This window comes from Puma concolor, chromosome C1, assembly GCF_028749965.1.
Source record: "Puma concolor isolate L17-30 chromosome C1, mPumCon1.1.hap2, whole genome shotgun sequence".
NCBI lineage: Eukaryota > Metazoa > Chordata > Mammalia > Carnivora > Felidae > Puma > Puma concolor.
The window spans coordinates 184,464,640-184,489,971 of NC_141674.1; the positions used below are offsets into that span (position 1 = coordinate 184,464,640).

General features: G+C 33.9%; 1 protein-coding gene across 2 annotated transcripts in view; it reads right to left on the minus strand.

The window, feature by feature from the left end:
• Nucleotides 1–25,332, minus strand: part of PGAP1 (post-GPI attachment to proteins inositol deacylase 1) — an 85,813-nt gene that overhangs the window by 9,679 nt on the left and 50,802 nt on the right. The window contains exons 13-25 of one of the 2 annotated variants that reach the window (XM_086719199.1): nucleotides 23,064–23,141; nucleotides 18,627–18,702; nucleotides 15,516–15,589; nucleotides 15,361–15,412; nucleotides 14,811–14,877; nucleotides 14,285–14,393; nucleotides 12,596–12,634; nucleotides 7,288–7,381; nucleotides 5,385–5,475; nucleotides 4,375–4,572; nucleotides 3,138–3,273; nucleotides 1,852–1,902; nucleotides 1,188–1,375 (exon numbers count right to left, since the gene is read on the minus strand). In XM_086719199.1, coding sequence (XP_086575325.1) covers nucleotides 1,188–1,375; nucleotides 1,852–1,902; nucleotides 3,138–3,273; nucleotides 4,375–4,572; nucleotides 5,385–5,475; nucleotides 7,288–7,381; nucleotides 12,596–12,634; nucleotides 14,285–14,393; nucleotides 14,811–14,877; nucleotides 15,361–15,412; nucleotides 15,516–15,589; nucleotides 18,627–18,702; nucleotides 23,064–23,141 — 1,253 coding nt within the window. The remainder of the gene's footprint in view (nucleotides 1–1,187; nucleotides 1,376–1,851; nucleotides 1,903–3,137; nucleotides 3,274–4,374; nucleotides 4,573–5,384; nucleotides 5,476–7,287; nucleotides 7,382–12,595; nucleotides 12,635–14,284; nucleotides 14,394–14,810; nucleotides 14,878–15,360; nucleotides 15,413–15,515; nucleotides 15,590–18,626; nucleotides 18,703–23,063; nucleotides 23,142–25,332) is intronic. The other variant, XM_086719200.1, reaches the window with a different exon arrangement.

Consider the following 25,332-nt stretch of genomic DNA (forward strand, 5'->3'; position numbering starts at 1 on the left):
GGGGCACCTGGGTGTTTCAGTAGGTTGGGCGTTGACTCGGTTTCAGTCAGATCATGATCTCGCAGTTCCTAGGTTTGAGCCCCACTCTGGGCTCTGCACTGACAGTGTGAAGCCTGCTTCGGATCTTTCTCTCCCTCTCTCTCTGCCCCTCCCCTGCTCACTCACTCCATCTCTCTCAAAATAAATGAACTTAAAAAAATTTAATAATAGGTACATGTATGTCTGAAAGGTCATACAGAAATAATGTTTTTATAAAACAAGTTATTCAAAATATATTAAGGCTGCTCTAGTTTATAAAAAAGATGAAAAAAATGAAGATTTATACAAATTGTCTCTTATTTTCTTTTAAATCTAAATTCTCATCTCTGGCATTTACTGACAGTGAGACATCTGTAGCCTTTTAGAATCATAAATTTATGCTCCTCAAATAATTTTCTCCCCAAACCTTTGAACAAAAAACTGGATCGTGACTAAAATTAGGGACAAAGGAAGAATATTAACATCTGGTAACCTGTTGATTTATCAAACTTTGACTTTTCAAAAAATATACTTTCAGTATTTAGATAATTTGAAATTTTTATATTGTTTCTAAAAACTATATTGAGTAGGAGTTCAATTATTGGACGATGTGGCCTATTTTTCAAAAACAAATTATAACTAAATATTCTAGAAACAATCTTAGAGGGCATCTCAGACTCTGATTTAACCTAGAATAGTTACCATGTGGCAAGGCAAACGATGGTCATTTATTTTAGTTTAATGTTTGGTGCTCATTAGAAAAGTATACTTTTTTTTCATTATTTCCAATATTTTTAAATGTAAGCATCTTCTTCTTCCCCAATTTAAGGAAACATAAAACTGATCATGAATTGAAAAATACTTAAAGCACTAGCATTATGAATACCTTGGGTCAGCAAAACAAAGCACATTTTCACATATGTCTAGACTCACAGAAGGTTAAAGGTAAAATAAATAAAACACAATTCCCTCTTTTGGGCAGATTTTGAGGAAGTTTATATTCTTACAGTAAGGGAAAAAATGTGATTGTATTGAAAATAAATTTCAGGTGATATATAGCTTCCTGTTCTTGAGGACGTTTGATGGATCATTAGGAATCTGGCAAGTCTCTACTTACAGACATTTATTGTTTTAGCCACATAAATTATAATTATATAAATAAAACACACCTGAGATTCTTTAACCAGTAAATTAAAGATGGCATGCTGAGTAATACAATCCATGTTAATAAGTTAATCACAGTATTGTGCATACGAAGACTATCTTCAGCATCATTGGCAGATAAATGAAGATAGTGTACTGTAGAGTCTTTATGGTGATTTGATTTTTTTTCATTTCTTCTAGAGTGTTTGAGATTCTACAAAGCAATAAAGTAAAAATACTAAGGTATTGCATAAAATTTAAGTTTATTATTTTACTTAGAATCACTCCATTATTTAACAGCTAAATAAACACATCTATTACCAAACTGATATAAAATACTTTGCTCAAAGTATAAATTACCTTGCTCAAAAGTAATCTAAAGTGGTTATCATTATAAAACTTTTGTTCCTTTGACTTGCTATTTCCACTGCTGAGAATGTATCTTCTAAGTAATTACTTAAAATTTAAAAGATAATTTGTAACAATAAAAATGACATTTACTGACAAAGATCAATTTAAAATTAGACAATCTAATTTCTAGGTTCACTTATCTTAAAATTATTTAAATTCATGACATCTTTTTTTAAACACTGTAAAATCCTAACTTAAAAAAAAACACAAAACAATTTTTTTTATTCCCTCATGTTCTTTTATATTAAAGTGATATAGAGCTTTGAAAATAAAACTTACCACAGTCTGGCTATTTTTAAAAGTTGCTAGGCTGGCTTGCAGATGAACAATCTAAGAAAAAGAAAAAACTGTTTAATTTCACTTTTATTTTGAAACAAAAAACAACCATTTTTATTACAATTGAGAAGTATTATAATCTGAAATTTAAAGAAATCTAGAAAACTAAAAACACACTTAAACATTTACAAACAGTCTTTCAGAAAAGGTAAATAATAACTACACATACTTGCTATCATGGATTAAAAAACAGAAAAAAAAATAAGAACAAATTTTCAGAGTATGATAGGGCCAGGATATATTGTTATACCTCCTATATTCTGTGAGACTATATTTGAATAATGCTTTGCTCTAGGAGCTTCATGTCCTGTGAGTAAAATGTTTGATTATCTTCATTATAGCATAAGGAATTTAACATGTTTCACACATTCCACATCACTGAAAATCTGAACTTGGTGAAATGTTTATAAGAACCTGAGAAAATCTTTTAATTTGCTATGTTTGCTTAAGCTAAGTATTTGAGAAAATTTTGCTTACTGGATCAATTATTTGAGACATCCAATTTGAAAAGCTAAAAATATCATATTTATAAATCAAAGTAGTAAACAGATTTTTCTGATAGACAAAATTCCTTTGGAAAACTGAAAATAATGTGTATGTATTAGTGTTAAAAACAGACATAAGTCAACTTTGTTTAAAAAAAGAAAAAAAATATGATCCATTCTGTTATCAACCGTCTCTACATGAGCCTCATGTGGAGAGTATGCAGTTGTATAACCTAGATTTTCCTGCAAAGCTGTCAGCCTTCTTGGAAGTGTTTTTTGGTTTCCCAGTAAAATTATCAGACTATTTTATCCTTGCCTTCTGATTCTCCAGCAACATCTGTTAACATTCTACATTATCTCAGTACATTTGATAGCTTGATCCCACTGACATAATTTTTTGTTTACTACCCATGTTTAAAGAGGTGTGAATAAAAACTGCTCTAGTAAAATATTTTTTAAAAAGCTAACATTACTTGTAAGAGCAAGAAGCAATGTGAAACAGGTTATATCTTCTTCCCCCTTTTTTTAAATACACTAACCAAACTCAGATTAATAATTTCAGCTTTACAGTGAACTACGTATTTTAAATAATTAAGATGTTTAAAAAAGCCTTTTACACTTAAGCCTGTTAGAGAATAGAAGGTTACTACAGCTGTAATTCAAATTTTTGTTAACAACAGCAAAGGAAATTCTATGCCTGCCTGACCCAAAGCCCAGCCATTCTGACTTCATGATGTGACATACCTTAAACACATAATAAAGATAAGTAAGAAGTATGGCAAATGCTCCACAAGTTGTCCAACTAACTATGATCAAAACAATGGTCAAAAAGGGCAAGTCTAGTGATATCATCTTGATATCTTTAGGAAGTTCAGGGGGCCTGGAAAAAATAAGAATAAAGCTTTTACAAGTATATTAACAGTTACTTACATGGTCACATATAAGAAGAAAACAATTCAGTACTCTGCCAGGCTTTTCTGCTTATTAATATGCAAGTACCATAAGGTAAGCAGTAAAATGTTTTTTCATAAAGGCAAGGGATGACACATATTTGATTGTAAATTCTGTAATACACTGTGATAGCTCCTCTTTCACTTAGATACACTATGGCTGATACTAAGAAAAAAACATTGCTACAAATAATCATTAATTATAGGCTCTGTGCCATGTATTTCTGATCTTGATTAAGAGGAAAAACAGTTTTCTATTTCTTAAAGTCTTGAGATCACTCAGACAATGTGATGCTAGTAGTGTCTGAAGCATCTCAGAAGGGTGAAGGAAGAAGGCAGACCATAATCCCCTCTGTGACAGTATATCATATAATATGTCTGGTGAGGAGCAGTGGCAATGGAAACTAGGTCAGTGGTTTATCAGAAAAGCCTACCAGTAACTTCAAACTTTGTCTATGGGCCTGTAATAAAACTCTAGGCAATGTTTTTGGAATTTTTATGCATTTCACCTAATCTGATCTTAAGTATCTTGACTGGAATCTATTGCCCCCAAGTATCTTGACTGGAATCTATTGCCCCCAGGTTTGACTGAAAGTTAGCATATAAAAGCACTGCCAGAGAAACACTTCTTCCTTGGAAAGATTTACAGCCATGAACATTAAAACTACTTCTGTAATCTGTCAGTATTTTTTTTAAGTAATGTCAACCCACAATATGTGGCTCTAACTCATGACCCCAAGCTGAAGAGTTACACACTCTACCAATTGAGCCAGCACAACATCCCTCTGTCAAACTTTTTTGATTAACTCCTGGCATTAAGGTCTAACTCAAATATAGCATTTATCTTGCGATAATATATTTTTAACAAAAGTTTTATTTAGATATAGCTTTGAACATTAATCCATGTTTTTCTAGTCATACATCTTTCCTTAGAAATTACAGTTTAGTGAAAGCAAATTAATATTGAGGATCCTTATCAAAATATAATTTTTTCCTTAAGAGCAATGAGAAAGCTTTTGGTCATTCTTTACCTTTTCAAAGCTAGCCACAATGAAGAAAGGAGTCTCACAGATGTAGAAGAAAGTAGACCACCCCAGTAGGCAGTACATGTTCCAAACAGAAAGAGAATCAAGGATACAAGGGGGAAACACATACTCTGACTAGTTAAAACGATGGCATCTAATTCTGGCAACAATAACACATCCCATAATTCCTTAAACCATTTATATCTGTGGATAAAAGAAAACATACAATAAAAGCAAAAAAAAAAAATCAACAACTTTTAAATATTTAATGTCTGAGGTGTTTGACCATTTACTACAGTCCCCAAAGTTCAATGATACTCAACTCATAATTATACTGAAAAACACATTTCAATTCCTTGTAGAGAAAAAGTCATTTATCTTCCAAGTAAGTCTACTGATCTTCAAGGATCTGAATCCTGAGTCTCAATATAACTCCACTGCTCTCTATTGATCATTGTAATGAAGTAACAAGTGATCTTTTTTTAGGTTAGAAAACCAACAATTGTTATGACAGAAGAAAAGAGATCTAAGTATATTGCTTCTTAACTAAAAAACCCACAAAATGTGAATAAATTAAAAAAGGAATGTTACGTGTGGTAGAGAGATCCAAAATATACTTGTATGGGAAGAAAAAGTGATCCGAGACATCATTTCATCAATACTCTATAATGGTTTGTGTTCATGAATCTGGGATACTCAGAGATCATGGACCATGTACATCCATTTGCAAATGTTAAAAGTCTGGTATATTTACAGACTAAGTTTCTACAATTGATACATATATATATATATATATATATATATATATATATATATATATATATATATAATTTTAAAACCTTTGAATTGGTTATAGTATTAAAGTAAATGTTGATATACCAATTAGGCCTCTGCCTAAGAGAAAAACCTCATTTAATAAAACATATTTTTATGAAAATTTATATTATGTTATGGGGCCAAACATGTTTTATATATATAAAACAATTAAAATCATTTTCACAGATAATAAAACTTACCCCAACAGAAACTTAATCATAAGTACAAAAGGATCAACTTTATATGGCTTGGCTTGTTTATCCAACATAGTAGCATATTCTAAGCAATGACCTGGTGATTAAAAAAAAAAAATTATATGTAGTAAAGAATTCATAGTGATTAAGTATAGACTTATCATACACTGACTGCATTACCTGTAAGAGCAATATATTTCTTGTTACAAAGCAAGGGTCATTACTATCAAAGACCCTATCTTCAAAAGATTAAAAATCACTGTAATTCAACAGATCTCATACAAGAGGACACAATCACTTGTCAAACAGCTTCAGGAAGCCAAAGCTGGGGTTTTACCATTTGTATTTTCACAAAGCTCCAAAGGTGATTTAAAAAAAACAACTCTATAGAGATGTGATTCTTATACTACACAATTCATTCAAAATATATGCAATCCAGTGGTTTTAAGCATTCACAGATATGCCTTCCTCACCACAATCAGTCTTAGAATATTTTCATTACTCCCAAAACGAACTTTGTTCCCTTAACTGTCACCTCCAATGTCTCCTTATTCCCAGGCAACAACTAATATCTTTTCTGTCTTTATAGACTGGCCTATTCTGAACATTTCATATAAATGAAACCATGTAATATGTGGTCCTTTATGATGGGATTTCACTTGGCATGTTTCCAAGATTCATCCATGTTGTAGCACCTATCAGCACATTTTACTTATCCATTTATCAGCTGATAGATATTTGGGTTGTTTCCACTTTTTGGATATTATTAACAGTGCTCCTGTGAACATGTACGTACAAGCTTAGTATGGGTGTATGTTTACATTTTTCGTGTAACCAGGAGTACAGTTCCTGAGTCATACTGTAACTGCCAGACTAGTCTCCAAAACACCTATACCATTTTATATTCCCAACAACAGTGCATGAAGGTTAAAATGAATACTAAAAGTAGACTTGAAATTTTAAGTTATTGAAAGGGAATGAGTAGCTGGAGAAGGATTTGGCAAGATGGAAATGGTAAAGGTTATTTCTGGACAGCTTTTACGTATTTTGGTCCTACTCTCTTCCTATCTCTTACTATCCAAGCCCAACAAGTGTGTGAGGGCCTTACAAAGTAGGCTCCTGGGAAACTATTCTAATTGCAATAGACTAGGGAAGGTTTTGTGCAATGTAGTGTCTATTCTGTATTTGCCTCTCCAGATCCATTCCATCGCCACCCTTTACTTTGCTCTGAATTCTGGGAGGCTGACTTCGGTTCAGTGAATGATAGGCACTGGAAGATAAGAGGAAATAAGGTTAGTGTACTTACTTCCCCATCTTTCTCCCTGCTGACAGTGGCTGGAGCTGCAGTAATGCTGCCCTCTCGTATAGCTCTCTCTAGGCTTGCTCCCTCTCTTGCCCTAGTCCTGAGGAGTATCAGATGGATCTGTTGCTAATCTGGCATTTTATCATTTCTTGTTGGTTTCCCCTAACCCATCACATACCTTTCAAATAGTCCCTTTATTAAGATTAACTCTCAATTATTCCATTCAGTGTGCCAGAACCTGATACAGCTGATAACAGCCCAAATAATATGCTGAATGCCTACTATGTGCTTGACACTATGTTAGGCACCAGGAATGGAATGAAGAACAAAATCCCCATCAGTGAGACTCCACCTGTTAAGACATCCTCAGAAGAAAGGGAAAAACTTCAGACACAAAAGTATCTTTTCCTTACTGGAAAAGCCCAGTAAGGAATCTTCTTGAGTATTTCCTAAAACTAGAGGATCTCAAACCCTTGTAAACTTAAGAGATAGGTCATAAATTTTCAAGAAATTGAGGTATTCCTTAACCACATGACAGATAAATAAGTAGAAATGAAGCACTAAAGAAGAAAGGGAGAAAGAGAGGAGGAATAGAAACACTCTCACCTGTTGAGAAAAGAGAGTACAACTGTCCTCCATAAGCAAGAAGGATACTAGATGTAACATAAGCAGGAAGAGCTCCACCATGAAATCTAACTACCTAGAAAACAGGCAAATCAAAAGGCAACTTTTGAATATTTGTGTTAATGAAATAAATGTACTTTCACATGAAATAAAAATGTCTTTCTTCATTTTATCTTTCCTGACATTGCCAGTGGTATACTTCCAGTAATGGATACCAAAACTCTAAGTAAAATAAATGTGAAGAATATACAGCATGCTAGAAACATGTTATCAGATTTTTTTCATAAAGGTGTAACAAAAAATATATATAATTAAGCAGCATATGTATGTTACAAAGTTTTCTTACAAGGTACATTTGGTGAGCATGTATTTAATATGTTTCAGGTTTGATACTAAACATTTTATATGCATTATCTCATGTTCTCCTCCTAAAAATCCTTTGAGGTAATTCTTATCCCTGTTTTACAAATGAAGAAATTCAGGCACAGGGAGCCCAAGTAACTTGCACAATTAAAAACATAAAAGACAAGCAAATTACTTGTTAACTCAATGTTCTCATCAGTAAAATGGAGGCAACAGCAGTACTTACCTTATAGGTGTTTTCAGGTTTAAAGATGTTCATTTGCGTAAAGCATTTAGAATATTAACTTAAACATGAAAAGCTATCAAAAAATATTAGCTATTACAGGCATACCTCACTTTATTGTTTTGCTTCATTGTACTTTGCAGATAATTGTGTTTGTGTTTTGTTTTTTTTCTTACAAATTGGAGGTTTGTGGCAACTGACACTGAGGAAGTTTACTGGTACCATTTTTGCAACAGAATTTGCTCACTTGGTGTCTGTCACTTTTGATAATTCTCACAATATCTCAAACTTTTTCATTATTATGTTTGTTATAATGATCTATGATGATTAATGACGACTCATGGAAAGCTCAAATAATGGTTAACATTTTTTAGCAGCAATAAAGATTTAAAAATTAAGGTATGCATAGTTTTTTTTAGACATAATACCATTACACACTTAATGGACTGCAGTATAGTGTAAACATAACTTTTGTATGTACTTTTATGTCATTTGACTTGCTTTATTATAATATTTGCATTATTGTGGTGGAACTGAACTCACAACTCCAAGTATAAGCCTGTTGATATTTCTTAAATAGGGAGCTGTTTAAGGGGGGAAGGGAGGGATGAGCGGTTTTTATGTAAATGGAACTAAAGTCAAAAATTATTCATAGATAAATGACTATGAAAATCTAATTTATTTGGTCTTTCTCAATTTAGAGAGTGTTCCATCTATGTACTGCGCTCAATGTGCTTGGCACTGGGAATATAAGGGTGAGCACTAAGGAGTTTACAATGTAGTGACTTTGCTGTAATCTCATTAACAATTTAACACTTCAGTATCATTAGGTGCTTTAACTTCAAAGTCCTGGAGTTTTAAGGACAGATGAGGCAATGGAATTCCAGGGTATTCATTTACTCACTTAGCCACTGACATTTAAACAAATTCAAGTCTCACCCTCAGAACAGTGACAACACCTTCCCTTCACTCTACTCCCCTTCTCTCTCTAGTTACTGCCTTTTTCTTCCCTCTCGTTGCTAAACTTCTCAAGAGCTTGATATACTATCTCTCCTCTTTATCTACCCCTAATCTTTTGCTTGCATCTACCAAAATAACACTAATGCTCCATGGACCCTTTTTCTGAGGTATGCCTGCATAAGGCTTTTAGGTCCTTTAGTGTCTTTGGAAATTGTGTGGAATGGGATTTAACTCAGAGACTAAATTCATAACCATTATGTTAGTGCCTCAAGACATTCTATCAGCTAATCTAATTTTTATAAAAATATATAAATACAACAAAAAGAAAGTGTTAAATTCTTTTAATGTTAAAGTTTTATTTTTCAGCATAAAAAAGATTTATTCTTCTCTGTAAGCACCTTTTAATGTTGAAGTTTTAAAAGAAATTTACCTTAAAGCATGTTTTCCAACCACTGTATTAAAAAAAAATGTATAGACTCTCCTGGCAATCTGATGAAAGCCATGGAAATGCATGTTTACACAAAATGGCATGTAAAATTTCAAGAAGCTCAAGGTCTCCCTGAATCTCCTTCATGGATTTCCAGGTTAAGATTAGAAAGACTCAAAAAGAAAACCCCACTTACTGCCTATACTCATAATTTACAATTATAGCTTTGAGTGGAAGGAGAAGAGTTGAGCAAAGGGGAAAAGGTCATTTTTCTATTACTAAGTGATACTCAATGCCTGCTAATGACATGCTAGGAAATATATAGCATTCTTTAATTATCAATAGCATAGAAGGAAAGTTAAGCAGCATTCAGCCTTAGAGTCAGACTCCTGGGTTTAGACTACAGCTCTGCCTCTCACTAGTGCTGCGTCCTTGGGCAAGTTACTTTACCCCTCTTTTTCTCTGTCTTTATTAGTAAAATGGAGATAAACAGCACTTATCTCACAGGGAGTTTGAGGCTTAAATGTGTTCCTCTGTATAAAGTATTTGGAATAGTAACTGGCACACATAGGTGGATCAGAAAATATTAGCTGTTATTATTAACCTTTAATGCTCTTCACTATCTTTGGAAATCTAAGACTTCTTATATAGTATTCTGAATATAACAGTTCTTTGTAGTGACTGTCATTGTTGAGTATTAAGTATTATACTGGGCCACAGATATAGCTCATATAAAATATAATCCAACAATCTTAAATTGGCTTTCATGGATCATATTTAAATTGTAGACATGCTTCATTTGGTTTAGTATTTGGCACAGTATTTCTTTACATTTCAAATTAGAGGCCCACATTAAACAATTTTTTAAAAAGGGGAACCCTGGGTGGCTCAGTCAGTTAAGCATCTGACTTCTGCTAGGTCATGATCTCTCTGTTTGTGAGTTCAAGCCCCATGTTGGGCTCTGTGCTGACAGCTCAGAGTTTGAAGTCTCCTTTGGATTCTGTGTCTCCCTCTCTCTCTCTGTTCCTCCCCCACTTGCACTCTGTCTCTGTCTCTCTCAAAAATAAATAAAGATTATGGGGCACCTGGGTGGCTCAGTCAGTTAAGAGTCCGACTTCAGCCCAGGTCATGATCTCACGGTCCGTGAGCTCAAGCCCCGTGTCAGATTCTGTGCTGACAGCTCAGAGCCTGGAGCCTGCTTCAGATTCTATGTCTCCCACTCTCTGCCCCTCCCCTGCTCATGCTCTCTTTCAGTCTCAAAAATGAATAAATGTTAAAAAATAAATAAATAAAGATTAAAAAAATTAAAAAAAATTTTAATCTAAAAATCCAGACTTCCAGCTTCTCTTAAGACCTAAAGATTTGGCAACATTAGACTTTATTCCTACACCAAAATGATTTACTAATTTATATAATTCTGTTGAGAAAGTAACTTCTGGTTTATTTTTTGTCCTCTCTTTCATTAGAGTAGACTAAAGAGTATGTAAATAATTTTCTCTTTCCTTTTTCTGGAAAAAAAATTAGTTTTACGGAAAACTGTCTAATCAGAAGCTAAAGATTCTCTCAAGCAAGCTTTCTCTTTATTCTTCTTCTCAGTCTTCTTTGAATCAGCAACACTGAAAATATGTATGAATGATATATACAACTTCAATTCATTCTCCTGTTCTCAAGCTAAATTTTTAAACAAACATGAAGAAAGAGCATCTGGTATCTTTCCAGTAATCTGAGAACTTAATTACCACAAATTCTTTGACATTTAAAAAAAGTATCCACCATTGATTCTGTAACACCTACATATTTTTTAGATAAATTTCCATGCCTAAGCAAGAATACTAACATATCCTTCTTTGGTGGACAGATAATTATGCTTTGCTATCAAGTATCAAGCTAACTTGATTTTTTTGGTCACTAATCTGAATTATGAGCCACGGGGATGACATGGGTAAGAGAGTATGTTGTATACTCAGCCTATATCACTGTATACACTAACATGCCTTCTGGACATACTAAATATACAACAGCATCAATTCTTCCCCTATATTCCAAGGCATAATTTTCCTTAATAAAGGTCCCTTAACAATCTAGACTATTTCTTAGAACTATCATCCATGATGCTATTTTCCAATTTATACCAACGTTTAATCTTCTCTTCCTAATGTAGCACATTTGACACATTAACTTAAAATTTCCAATGATCACAAATTTAAAAATAATTACAATTTAGCTCTCACCAGGTTGCTGTGAGAATCAGATGAGATAATCCATGTAAAAAAATTTTGAATTTAATTTTGGTTTGTAAATTTTATAAATATAGAATGAGTTAATAAGTCTTAAAAATTCTGCTCTGCCCGAATTACAAAACACAACAGACCAAAAAATAAAGTAAAATTAATAGAAGGCACAAAAAAATTTTAGTCAATTTTAAAACCACTATATAATTTTTCTGACTAATCAATACTATTATTTATGTTATACATAAATATAACAGGTTATACAATTCTGCAAATTATAATGATGCTGAATAATTTAGTAGCTCTGTTACTTGATAAGTTATTTTTGTAACACTATTTGCTTATGAATTATACTCACCAAAAGAATTTAAAATATTTCAACATGTTTTTATTTATTTATTAAAGTTTATTTATTTTGAGAGAGTGAGCACATGTGTGAGTCGGGGAGGAGCACAGAATGAGGGAGAGAATCCCAAGCAGGCTGTGCACTGTCAGTGCAGAGCCTGACATGAAGTTCGCTCTCACAAACCAGGAGATCAAGACTTGAGCTGAAATCAAGAGCTGTGCACAACCCGACTGAGCCACCCAGGCACTCCAACATATTTATTTTTAATATAATTTACTTTTTATTTTTTACAAACTAAGCACACACAACATAAAAAGTCATTTGAAAATGTTTGTTTATATGAGAGTCTAAAATTTTATTGGATTATGACTTATAGCACAGTATGAGCAACATAAAATCTTTATAAGACATTCATTTAGCCAAAAATATTAGTTTGTTAGCAAATCAAGAATCAGCTCTCAATTCTTAGGAATGAAACCATCACCTTAAAGCCAGGGGTGGCCAACTATGACCTATCTGTGAAGAATGGTTTTTGGATTTTATTAAAGCAGGAGAGAGAAGGAAATGGAAAAAGATGGGGGGGGGGGGGGAGGAGCAACTGTAGCAGTAGCAGCAGCAAGAGACCATATTTGGTATGTTAAAATATTTCATTATCTGGCCCTTTTATAGAAAAAGTTTGTAACCTATGCCTTATAGTATCTATTTACAAGGCAATCAATAATCAACCAGGAATCTCTTACCTGTCCAAGAATTTGTGAAAAGGAAGTCTTAACTGTCACCTAGTTTAAAATAATCATAAAAAAAGAGGTTATTTCTCCTAAACTCTTCTAGTTCACATTTTATTAAATTGAACACTTCTGCACATCTCTAAACACAATCGTTAATTTTTTTATAATAACCAACCTAAAGGCACTTACAGTCTTAAAAGGATCCTCTGAACCAGAAATTTTAACTTGCAATAAGTATAGTTTTATTATTCAATATATTTTCCTTCTAATTCTTTGATAATTGGATGAATGCTATGGTACATGTGATAGGTAACCCTTTACTAACTAGAATTTTTGATTAACCAGAATCTTAGTATTGGGTCATATAATCTAAAGGAATTTACTGATTGAGTCCAGAAGCTATACATATGTCTGAACAATTAAGCACAAATTAACCTACTACATAACTGATATCTTAAAAACCTCAAACCTACAACTGTACAGCACTAAGTATAGTTAAGCTAAGCCAATTCTGAGTAAATTTCATAAAAACAAGTTTCACATGATATAAGACAAGGAACAAATGGAGTGTATTTGGTAAAATTTAAGCCAAAACAATGTATTAAAAAAATTCACCATTAATTATCTCTATTATAAATATACCCTTTTTGATATTAGCAAGTCTGGGAAAAGGAAATATGTATTTCATAAGGAAATTATAAAATGGCTATTTATAATACTGACTTTTTAAAAATGTAAAGTAGTTAAAAAATATTGACATTTTCAGAGTGTGCAGTACATGGAGCCAAATTATTATGCAATTCTCACTATCACTATTAGAACTATGAAGACATGTTAAAAACCATTACAGCCCTACAAAATCCTTCAATGTTAGAAACAATGAAGATATCAAACCAGTAATAAATTCCATGAAATCTAAAATAACTCATAATTTAGGTTCAACTGAAACTTGTTGCTACGAACAGATTCTATTCATGTAACCTACCAATTCTAGTTTACCCCAAGAAAGTCAATTCTAATGAAGAATCCAAATAAGGTTGATTGAAAGGAATTGCATGGAAAGAAGTTATTTCACATAAACCGGAAACCACCATTAAATGTATATATACTTCAATCCCTTAAACCTGGAATCCTTAGAACCTGGCATATTTGGATACATAGGGACTCTTGTAGTTCATGAGTCCATAAGGGTAAATGTTGCTCAAGTGTATTTCCCTTCTCTTATAGCAGAGATCTGTTGGTTGTTAAAACAAACACTAGGCACTACATTGCACATTAATGACTAACAGATTTAAAAAGCTAATGAAAAGGAAAGAAGATTCTTAAGCCTATCCAATAGAGCTGGAAACCAATACACATCATGTCAATTATTGCAGAAAAGCCGTGTCAGCTGATTTCATGATATTCTTCAATTTACAGAGGATTTTGGACCTTGGGTTTCTAAATTTAGGAGGTTAGTCTACAGTCTCAATTTTTTGCTTATTTTCTACTATTTATTAAGATGTATATTTTTAATAGTCCACCTAGGAAAATACTAGGGTGGTGCTAACAGGCAAAATGCAGAATATTTAAAGCATCATAAATGTCTATTTTGTGTATTTATTGGCTTCCACATTGCCATATATCCGAGACTAATATAAAAATATATTTCCTATTTATTCTATAACTAAATCTTAAAAAGTAAGCAAACATACAACTTACTTCATACTCACAGTCTGAAGATGTGTACATTTTTAATAATGCTACCTGGCTCTCATTGTCTGGTTGCGCAATATGGAGTTTCAGAGAAATTTCTGTGGAAGATGGTACCCTGAAAAGATAATTGAAGTATCATTTCTCAAATACAAAATACTGTTAAATAACCATGGCTAAGTCAATCCTTGCAGAACACAATGACAGAATGGAGAGGAAGACACATGTCAGACATGTTATTAAAAATGGGACACTTTTCCAATCCTATCACAGTCGTTTGCTCATTCAACTAGGAGAGAAGTTGGAGGATGGTCTAGGAAGGGGTTGATGTTCCAAGCAAGTAAGGTTTAAATTCTAGATCATTTAGGTAAGAATACTACGTTATCTTATGAGCACAATGCTACATAAAGGATAGTTACATTTTATTAAGAGGCACTTAGTTTCATTAAAATTTCACTATGATTTAAATAAAATAAACAGAATATGTATTATTCAAAAACACCAAAGTTTAAGATAAATTCTTTAATATACTTACTGTGCAATAGTTAGTGAATCCTCATAAGACCAAGGAATATGAAGTTTATAGATACTAGTTATTTCTTCTGTGAAAACATAAAGGAAATACATGTTACTAACCTTATGTTACATTAAATGTTACATAAACTACTATAATACCTAACTAACTACAGTTACCCATTTCATAAAAAATAACCAGTAAGAATTATATCACATAAGAAATTATGGAAAATTATTAACTAATAATGTTTAATTAGACTTACAAAAGATATTAAAGCATATGGGAAATACTAAGAAACTGAAAAAAAGCTAAACCTGAATTACTATAGTGAGACAGAAAGATATACAGTATTTTTAAAAAATGTGGATATTTAAACTGATACAGTTGAAGATGCTTAGTGTTAACAAAGGGTCTGTGTTAAATCTGTTGGAAACATAAACAGTTTTTCTACTATCATTTAATTTTAATTCACATAAATACACAAAATAATAAGCACTACAGAAAATTCAAGTAAAGACCTACTGATTCTTCAAATGACAATACTATTCTTCTCAGAAAATACACTTACCTTTTACTCCTGAGCACTTGCTCACTACGTTGATTATAAAAGCTTGGTATATCTAATAAGCGTATGACCACAAAAACAAAAAAGTAAAAGTTTATTTGTTTGCTTAATTACATAGTAAAGTAAAATCAAATCCTTGTTATAATCAGGATAATTACCTGTCCAAAGTTTAGAAGTTCTATATTATAAAACAGGCCACTTGTATTTAATAACACTTTCCTTGAAGAGAGTCCTGTTGAATTGAAAGCATTGTATTACTTAGAACACCAAAAAATTTTTTTAAAAAGTACTGATTGCTTAATAATGTTAGCACATTTTTAATCTTAAAAAAAGAGTGTAGGGGCGCCTGGGTGGCGCAGTCGGTTGGGCGTCCGACTTCAGCCAGGTCACGATCTCGCGGTCCGTGAGTTCGAGCCCCGCGTCGGGCTCTGTGCTGACGGCTCAGAGCCTGGAGCCTTGTTTCAGATTCTGTGTCTCCCTCTCTCTCTGCCCCTCCCCTGTTCATGCTCTGTCTCTCTGTGTCTCAAAAATAAATAAACATTAAAAAAAAAAAATTTAAAAAAAAAAAAAAAAAAAAAGAGTGTAAAGATTTTTATTTCTGGTATGGAGGAGTGAACTAAAAATCCTATCCTCCTTCAATAAACTCTAGATAACATTTATAATGTATGTATTTTAAAAAGTCAAGTATAAACTTCCAATTTCAAAAAGGTATGCTTTCTTGGTAGATCTCTTAGAAGTTTGTTATCTTTAATGAGATGAGTGATTCAGAGTTTCCTTTTTACCAAAAATAAATAAACAAACAAATAAATAAGGTGGGTGAGGGATAAAAATCTAAAGGAAAAGGAAGTTTCCTCTCTCAAGTAACAGATTCTTTAAACAAATGGAATACTAAAAAAATATATTTTAAGAATGGGTCATGCCAAAAGGGTAAGGAGCCAATCTAAAATGAGCTCTTAATATCCAATACTGGAACAACTTAAAAAAAAAAATGTAATGATAGTATTAAATTATAATCCAATGAGCCTGGGTGGCTCAGTCGGTTAAGCAGCCGACTTCAGGTCATGACCTTGTGGTTCACGATTTCTAGTGCCATGTCTGAGGCCTGTTTTGGATTCTGTGTCTCCCTCTCTCTCTCTGCCCCTCCCCCGCTTGTGCTCTTTCTCTCAAAAATAAATAAAAACATTTAAATATAATAGAATGAATAAAGTAAATATCCATGAGTCATACTGACATAAATAAAAACTGAGTAAGTAAATAGAGAAGGGACAACTTTACTTTCACAAAAATTATAATACAGAATACCAGTAATAATTGCCTCAGACTAGAAGAACCAGGGGTGCCTGATGGCTCAGTTGGTTAAGCATCTGACTTCGGCTCAGGTCATGATCTCGTGGTTCCTGAGTTTGAGCCCCACATGGGACTCTCTGCTGACAATGCGGAGCCTGCTTGGGATTCTCCCTCTCCCTCTGTTTCTGCCCTTCTCTCTCTCTCTCTCTCTCTCAAAATAAATAAACTTAAAAAAAAAAAGGATGCTAAAATTAGTGGGTTATTTTGAAGATAAACAGGGTACTTAAATATTCTCAAAGTAGTCCCCCCAAGATATTTATTAAATACAAAAAGGAAACGAGTAAATTTACAGTGGAGAAACCTGGCAGACACTACCTTAACCAAGTAATCAAGGTTAACGTTGCTAGTTATGTGTGCAATGATATGATACACTGAGATGTACGCATCGCTTTGGTGATATGTTTGTTAAAAAAGCACAATCTTAATCTAATCATAAGAAAGCATCAGACAAATCCAAATATTTGATATTCGATATTCTATAAAACAACTGACAACTACTCTTCAAAAGGTGTCAAAGTTATGAAAGACAAGGAAAACCTGAGGCACTATCAAGACTAGAAGAGATGATGGGGTGCCTGGGTGGCTCAGTCGGTTGAGCATCTGACTTTGGCTCAGGTCGTTATGTCATGATTTGTGAGTTTAAGCCCCACATTGGGCTCTCCGCTTTGGACCCTCTGTCTCCCTCTCTGTCTCTGTACCTCTCCTATTCACGCTCTCCCCCTTAAAAATAAATAAACATTAAAAAAAAACAACAAAGACTAGGGGTGCCTGGATGGCTCAGTCAGTTAAGCGTCTGACTCTTGGTTTCAGTTCAGGTCATGATCTCATGGTTCATCATTTAGAGCCCTGTGTCAGGCTCTGTGCTGACAGCTCAGAGCCTGGAGCCTGCTTCAGATCCTGTGTCTCCCTCTCTCTCTCTGCCCGTCTCCCTTTCACACTCTCTTTCTCTCTTTCAAAAATGGATAAACATTAAAAAAAAAAAAAGACTAGAGAAGATGAATAGGACATGACAACTGAATGCAGTGTGGGAACCTAGAGAACAGTGGTGGAAAAACTGATGAAAACCAAATAAAGCCTGTAATTGGTCAATACTATTGTACTAATTTCTTAGTTTTGAAAATTGTATTATTTATGTTAAGGTGAATGAAGGACATATAAAAATTTTGTGCTCTTTCTATAACTGTCCTGAGTGTTCAAAATTATTTCAAAATAAAATTAAAAAAAATATTTAGTTATGTGTATTTTACCACAGTAAAAAAAAAAAAAAAAAAAAAAAAAGAAAAGAAAAGAAAAGAGAAAGAAACCATAAAAGAATTAGAGAAATCTTAAAACTTCCATACGGCAGGAAGCTATTTATACCTTACAATAAACATTAAAAATTTTTTTAAATTTATTTTGAGAGAGAAAGAGCATGCGCACAAGGGAGAGGCAGAGAGAGAGAATCCCAAGCAGGTCCACACTGTCAGGGGCAGAGCCCACCACAGCGCCTGAACCCATGAACCATGAAATAATGACCTGAGCTAAAACCAAGAGTTGGGGGCTTAACCGACTGAGCCACCCAGATGCCCCTAACTTATAAATAAACATTTTATTAAAAAGGCCAATATGTAGTATAAATTCATGGAAGAACACACACACACACACACACACACACACACACACACACACACACACACGATTACCAACAAATGTACATGATTAGGGAGAAAATTAAAGTTTCCATTTTCAAAAGATGCCTGCTGGCCCAGTATTAAATAAGAATCAGAACACTGAACCACATCATATATTTATTCTAAGAACTATACTTCAAACACACAACATTTAATGTTACAGTCTCTCCATTACTGCAACTGACTGGCATAAAATAAATCACTGTTAAAAATAAAAGCAATTCTTAAGATTTCCAAAATCAAAGTACTTACCAAAGGAAAAAAGATGAGTTACAGGAAGCTGAATGGTTCTCGTCTCTTTTTTAAAGAATTCACAATCCACAACAAACTAAAATATAAAATATTGATTTATTAGAAAAAAATAGAATTAAATTTATAGTCAAATATCTTCACTTGATGTTTAAGTGGAAAATAAAAGTCTATAAACTAGCTTTGCAGAAGTTATTACCTATCACATTCTAACTCTGGCTATACTTAGATGGCCAACAATTACTCAAGGAGGGATACTAAACTAACAAAATCTGATGCACTATCTTAATTTCATAGACAAATTATTGGAGGATCATTTGTGTAACAGCTGATGTATAGCAGTTTTCTTCAGGTTACTTTTAGGTGTTCATAGAAGAAGGACTTTAAAGGATGGATCAAAGCATTAAGAACCAAGGTTAACTCAAGATTAATTAGAGATTTAAATAAAAATCTCTGAATACTTTCAAAGTCAAAAAGAAATGATTTTGTTACATTTACTTTTGTAAAAATCCCATATTTATTATGTATCTACAACACTTTAATTAGACTACAAAAGACTTGGAGACAGATATACTACCATTCATCTACCAATCATTAACGCTATTTGTATGATTATTTCAGGTTAAACAGTGATTGGAATAAATGGAAAAAAAGGTTTAGTATGTATAAAGCAAGAAAAAGAAATGCTATCTTGGGGCACCTGGGTGGTTCAGTTGGTTAAAAGTGTCTAGCTCTTGATTTCAGCTCTGGTATGATCTCATGGTTCAGTTCATGGGATGGAGCCCCGTGTAGGGCTGTGCACTGACAGCATGGTGCCTGCTTGGGATTCTCTCTCTCCCTCTCTCTGCCCCTCCCCTGCTTGTACACTCTCTCTGTCTCAAAATAAATAAACTTTTTTTTTTTTAAGTTTAAAAACTTGAGAGAATCCCAAGTAGGCTCTGTGTGCTATTAGCAAAAACCCCGATGTGGGGTTCGAGCCCATGAACCATGCAGGAGATCATGATACAAGTCAAAATCAAGAGTCAGACACTCAACCAACTGAGCCAGAGGTGCCCCTAAATATACCAAAAAAGATGCCATCTCAAAAAAAGTAAAATTAAAATGTTACATTGGCATGATTACAAATTTTTGTAATGGCATTTCTTTTGTAATAACATTTCTATAACAGCATAAAGGAACTTTGCCCTAAGCTGTCTGCAATTAGAATGTTATCATTAAAATAATTTCCAAAAGGAAACCAAATTTTTTTGGTCTATAGGAGCCAAAGAAAAAAATTAATCTGATGCTTAATTGTAGTGAGCAAGTAGTTTGCTGTTGATAGGAAGTAGAAAGCCAGTGAGGTTTATCCTAGGGTTTTCCAGTAAGTGCACCTTGGATTGTGCTTGAAGCTCAATAGATTGTTATTTTGTTTGCCTCTTAGGTGGATTTTTTGTTTCTGAAAGTGAAAAGCAGATGTGGGAAAATGCTATTTGACTACAGTGCACACAAGGGAATAAAAGGAAATACTTGTCAAGGGGCTTTGCTTCATTCCCTGCTTCTATCCTTACATGGCCAAGAATACCATCAGACACTTTCCTTATAGAAAACCACCGTTACAAGGTTAGGGCAATCATTTACTGAATAGGATTATTCATCTTATTTTTAACAAAGCATTTTTAGTGAGACATTGCCTCAGAGAACCATTTTAACTTTATAATTTTTTAAGTTTGTTTATTTTGAGCGAGAGCGCATGCGAGAGAGGGAGGGGCAGAGACAAATGGAGAGGGAGAGAATCCCAAACAGGCTCTGAGCTGACAGTCCAGAGCCTGATGTGGGGCTTGATCTCACTAACTGTGAGATTATGACCTGAGTCAAAATCAAGAATCTGACATTCAACCAACTGAGCCACCCAGGGACTCCAACAGAGAATTTTAAATCACTTTGTACGGGTATTTAAAATATGGGGCGCCTGGGTGGCTCAGTCGGTTAAGCATCTGACTTCGGCTCAGGTCATGATCTCACGGACTGTGAGTTCGAGCCCCGCGTCGGGCTCTGTGCTGACGGCTCGGAGCCCGGAGCCTGCTTCGGATTCTGTGTCTCCCTCTCTCTCTGCCCCTCCCCTGTTCATGCTCTGTCTCTGTCTCAAAAATAAATAAACATTAAAAAAAAAAAATTTTAAATAATATAATTTTTATTGTTGCTTTAAAAATTTGGCTATGCCCTTTAAGATGGAATAAACCCATACCCAAGAAAAGAATTCAAGGTTCTCTTTCTAATGAACTTAATTATTTGTTTTCTGTCATCAAAAAAATGTAATTCCATATTTATATATTGAAAATTGTATTATCAGTTGACTGAAAAATAAATTCAAACTATTTAAATATATGTATCCTTCTGATGATGGGTTATAACAGATATAGAGAAATTATGAAAGGCCTAAATTAACATTTTATAAGACTGGGTGTGTAACAGTACAGTCAGCAAGTGGTACTTTCCAAAGAGCATTAAGACATATTAAATATTCATTAGGCTGCTAAGGCTGCCTATTTGTGAAAGGCTCATTCATTTCTTGGAATAACCAGAGACGGCCTTTCCAAGTTTGGGAAAGATGTTTAATTCATTCAAAACCAACTTACCTGACAGAAAACCCCCTAAAGAGAGCTTTTAGAATTGAAGATGTTGAATTATCTCTCACTTGAGCTAAGCAAAACAAAACAATCAATTATAAGGTACTTCTAGATTCAGTCTTTGAGTTAATCTCTGACTACATCCCCTTTTCCTTTATCTTTAAAATTTTCCTAATGATTTTGGCCTCAAATCTCTACAATTTTCTCATTCAAAAAACATTTTTTGAGCATTTATATGGTAGTGAGTTGCTAAAGGTTGAGGATGCTGAGTAGAATAAAATCTATCTGGTCTTAGTCTCAAAGAATTCACAATATGGTGGTGGGAATAGAGACATAAATTATAATTCAGTGTAATAAATCCCTCAAAGTTAAAGTGTCATGGAAGCAAGAGGTTGCCTAAAGGAGTCATGAAATGGAAAACAGGGGACACTTAAGCTAGATTTTGAAGGATAAATTTGTTGGGTGAAATATGGAAAGGGGAATAGAGGGTCTTTTACCTTCATTTTCTTGCTTCTCCCTCCCCCAACTTCTCTTAAAAATCACCATCTCTACCAAGTGGGAGCATTTCTATTCCCACTTCCATATTTCAAGTCCTCATAACCCCTTATGAAGTATCTTGTCTGTTTCTAATCCATCATATTATAGATTCATCTTCCAAAACGGCTGATTCCATTTCTGAAAACCTTTCAGCTGTCTACTAACTCGTGAATTCTATAAAGTCCTGAATCTTCCAATCAAAGTCCTCCACAATATGGCCATGGACTACTTTCCCAGACTTTTCTTCCACCACTATTCTACCCATGGTGGCCAACTTTTTAAAATTACTGTTTACTTATTCATTGTTTTCCAAACATCCTACACTTTCACACTTGCATACTTGGATCTATTCCTTTGACCCAGCAGTGCTGGTCATTATAACTTTCTGCAATGATGTTACTATTGAGCACCTGGAATGTGGCTAGTACAACCAAGGAAATGAATTTTTTATTTTATTTAGTTTTGTTTTTGAATTAAATAGCCACATGTGATCATAACACCCATACTGGATAGCACAGGTCTACAATGTTCATTCTACCCATAAAAATCTTAACTATCCTTTAAGGCATTTTACTTTATTATTTAAAAATCTTTTTTTCATTTTTATTTATTTGAGGGGGAGAGAGAGAGAGAGAGAGAGAGAGAGCGAGTGCACGCAAGCAGGGGAGAGGTGCAGAGGAAGAGAGAGAAAGAAAATCCCAAGCAGGCTCCATATTCAGCCCAGAGCCTGAGGCAGTGCTCGATCCCACGATCTGAGACAAAATCAAGAGTCGGATGGTCAACTGACTGAGACACCCAGGCACCCCAGGGCAATTTTAAATATCACTTCATAATAAAGCGTTTCTTCATTCCATCATTCAGAGATAGCTCCCCTTCTTATACTTATTTATTTACTATATTCTGATTTGTATTATATTTTTGGGTATCTCACTCTTCCCTCTGCTTCCAAATGTTTCTCTCCCCTACCCAACAGTACGTAGCTTTTTGAGAATAAGATTGATTTGTGGGCCTCCTATAATTCCTGGCAGAGTCTTAACATAAAAGGGTACTCAATAATGAATAGATTTTGAAAGAATAATATATAAATTAAGTTCCCACTTTGAACACAGAGACTTAGGTTTATTCTACTTAGTTCATGTTAGAATAGATGATCCTATGATTTAACAGTCTTAGGTGGATCACTGAACTAGCCACTGTTTTAGATAAGCATTACACTAATGAAGTCATCAAAAAATAACTTAAATATTTAGCATGAGTATCCATAAAACATTGATAATAACCTTAATCCATTTGTTACCTTACTTCCATGAATAGATGGTACATAAACCACAAGATGAGACAAAGAAGGATAGTCTTGAAGTCTTAATGTCAGAGACTAAAAAAAAAAAAACAAAAAAAACCCCACAATATAAAGAGCTGATTTCTGATGGTACACAGAGCTTAAAGCATGTTAAAAGATAAATTACAAACACTAATTTCTTATTATTTTGTTATTAAAGAAACTGATTTCAAACTTCACATTTAGGACTTCGTAAAACTCCCATATTTACATTTTCAGGTTAATAATCCTGCTGAAGTCAAATTCCTGACAATTTTGTAAGTACAGACTACCAAAACTATTCCTTGAACTATATCCCTTCTTGTAAAACAAATGACAGTTAATACTAAATTTAGTGGTTTTACATAATTATTTCCAGATATGGTATCTTTTATAACTTGTCCATTTGTTTTTTTATAACATATGATTTCTACATTTATTTTGGTGGTATATGACAAAGAGCATTCAATGAATGAATAAATGAATACTAAAAATAATGGAAGAGTTGCAACTTAACCTCAAATGATTCTGATCTAGCCCAAGCAGTAAAGACTTGCCATCTAATGATGTATATAAACATCACCTCCTGGAAATTATTCAGCAAATGACATGAAGACACAATACGACTAATAATGTACCTTATCAAATGAACATCTCTATTTTCAAAATTAAGACCAGATCCTTTAGTTAGTCCATATTTTGAGGAGTGATTAGATAGGAGACTGGTCCATTTAATGAAAAACGAAGCCACCATATACAGGGATTTTTTTTTTTTAAGTTTATTTATTTTGAGAGAGACCACGAGCAGGAGAGGAGCAGAGAGAAAAGAAGAGAGAATCCCAAGCAGGCTCCACGCTGTCAGTGCAGAGATCACTGGGGAGCTCAATCCTATGAACCATGAGATCATGAGCAAAAATCAAGAGTTGGACACTTGATCGACTGAGCCACCCAGGTGCCCCCAAATATAGTTTTTAAATCCATTTTTTTTTTCCTGGAAGTAGGAGTGGGGATGGAAGTAGTTATATGTGGTAACAATTTGTATGCATTAAGAAATTTCTGCAGACAGTTAACCTTCTCCAGTGTTTTTCAGAAGCACATATGTGGGCAAGTTGAACAAAGGTGCTGAAGCTACAGAACTGTTAACAAGTGGCCCTCTAACAACCTGACCAGATTCACCTGTGAGTATTTTTAAACTCCTAGGCTTCACCTCTACTTGGCAGTCTCAACAAGACTTAATACATTCTACTGTAAATGAAAAGGCCTTAAAGAGGTCTCAAAAATCACAGTGACAGGCAATTGAGACTACCCAGACAAATGGTAGATTAATTATGAAAGATTAATTAGAAAGAACCATGGTTACTTTGTGTAGTTATCCAAATAGCTTTTGTTATTAATTTGCAAGAATAATTTTTTCTCAAGAATTATTTTTAGGATCAGAATACTCTGAAAAGGTAACAGTGCCAAAAAATTTCCTTATAAAATTCTCATATAGTTATAATGTTAGTAGGTATGAACAATATAATAATTCATGCAATTGTTATATTGACAAATAAGATTAATATGAAGCTTGGAAATTTTTCAGTGTTTTAAGGGATTTTATTTATTTTTGGGACAGAGAGAGACAGAGCATGAACGGGGGAGGGGCAGAGAGAGAGGGAGACACAGAATCGGAAACAGGCTCCAGGCCCTGAGCCATCAGCCCAGAGCCTGATGCGGGGCTCGAACTCACGAATCGCGAGATCGTGACCTGGCTGAAGTCGGACGCTTAACTGACTGCGCCACCCAGGCGCCTGGTGTTTTAAGGGATTTTAAAATGCCCTTAATGCTGGGACAATAGACACTGGAAATCAAACACCAAGTTTTGGGGAGCCTGGGCAGCTTAGTCAGTGAAGTGTCCAATTCCTGATCTCAGCTCAGGTCTTGATCTCAGGGTCATGAGTTCAAGTCCCACATTGGGCTCCAAGTTTTGATGTCAGAAACCCTCTAAGTTCTGCTGCTGTTTGCAGAGCAAGGCTATGATGCTAAAGTATGATTAAGGCAAAATGGTGACAAGATAGTTTTCTCATATAAGGTAGGTATCTTTAGAAAGTTAATTTTTGTGTTTGTTTTCAACAATAAATCCATTTTGGCTTACCAAATTCTTGGCCTGCTGTGTTGTGTTTTGAAGAAACTTCTTCATTGTACCCATGGAAGAAAAATTCCATGGGATTGGCATTTAAAAACTGAATTTACAAGTGCTATGCTGGAC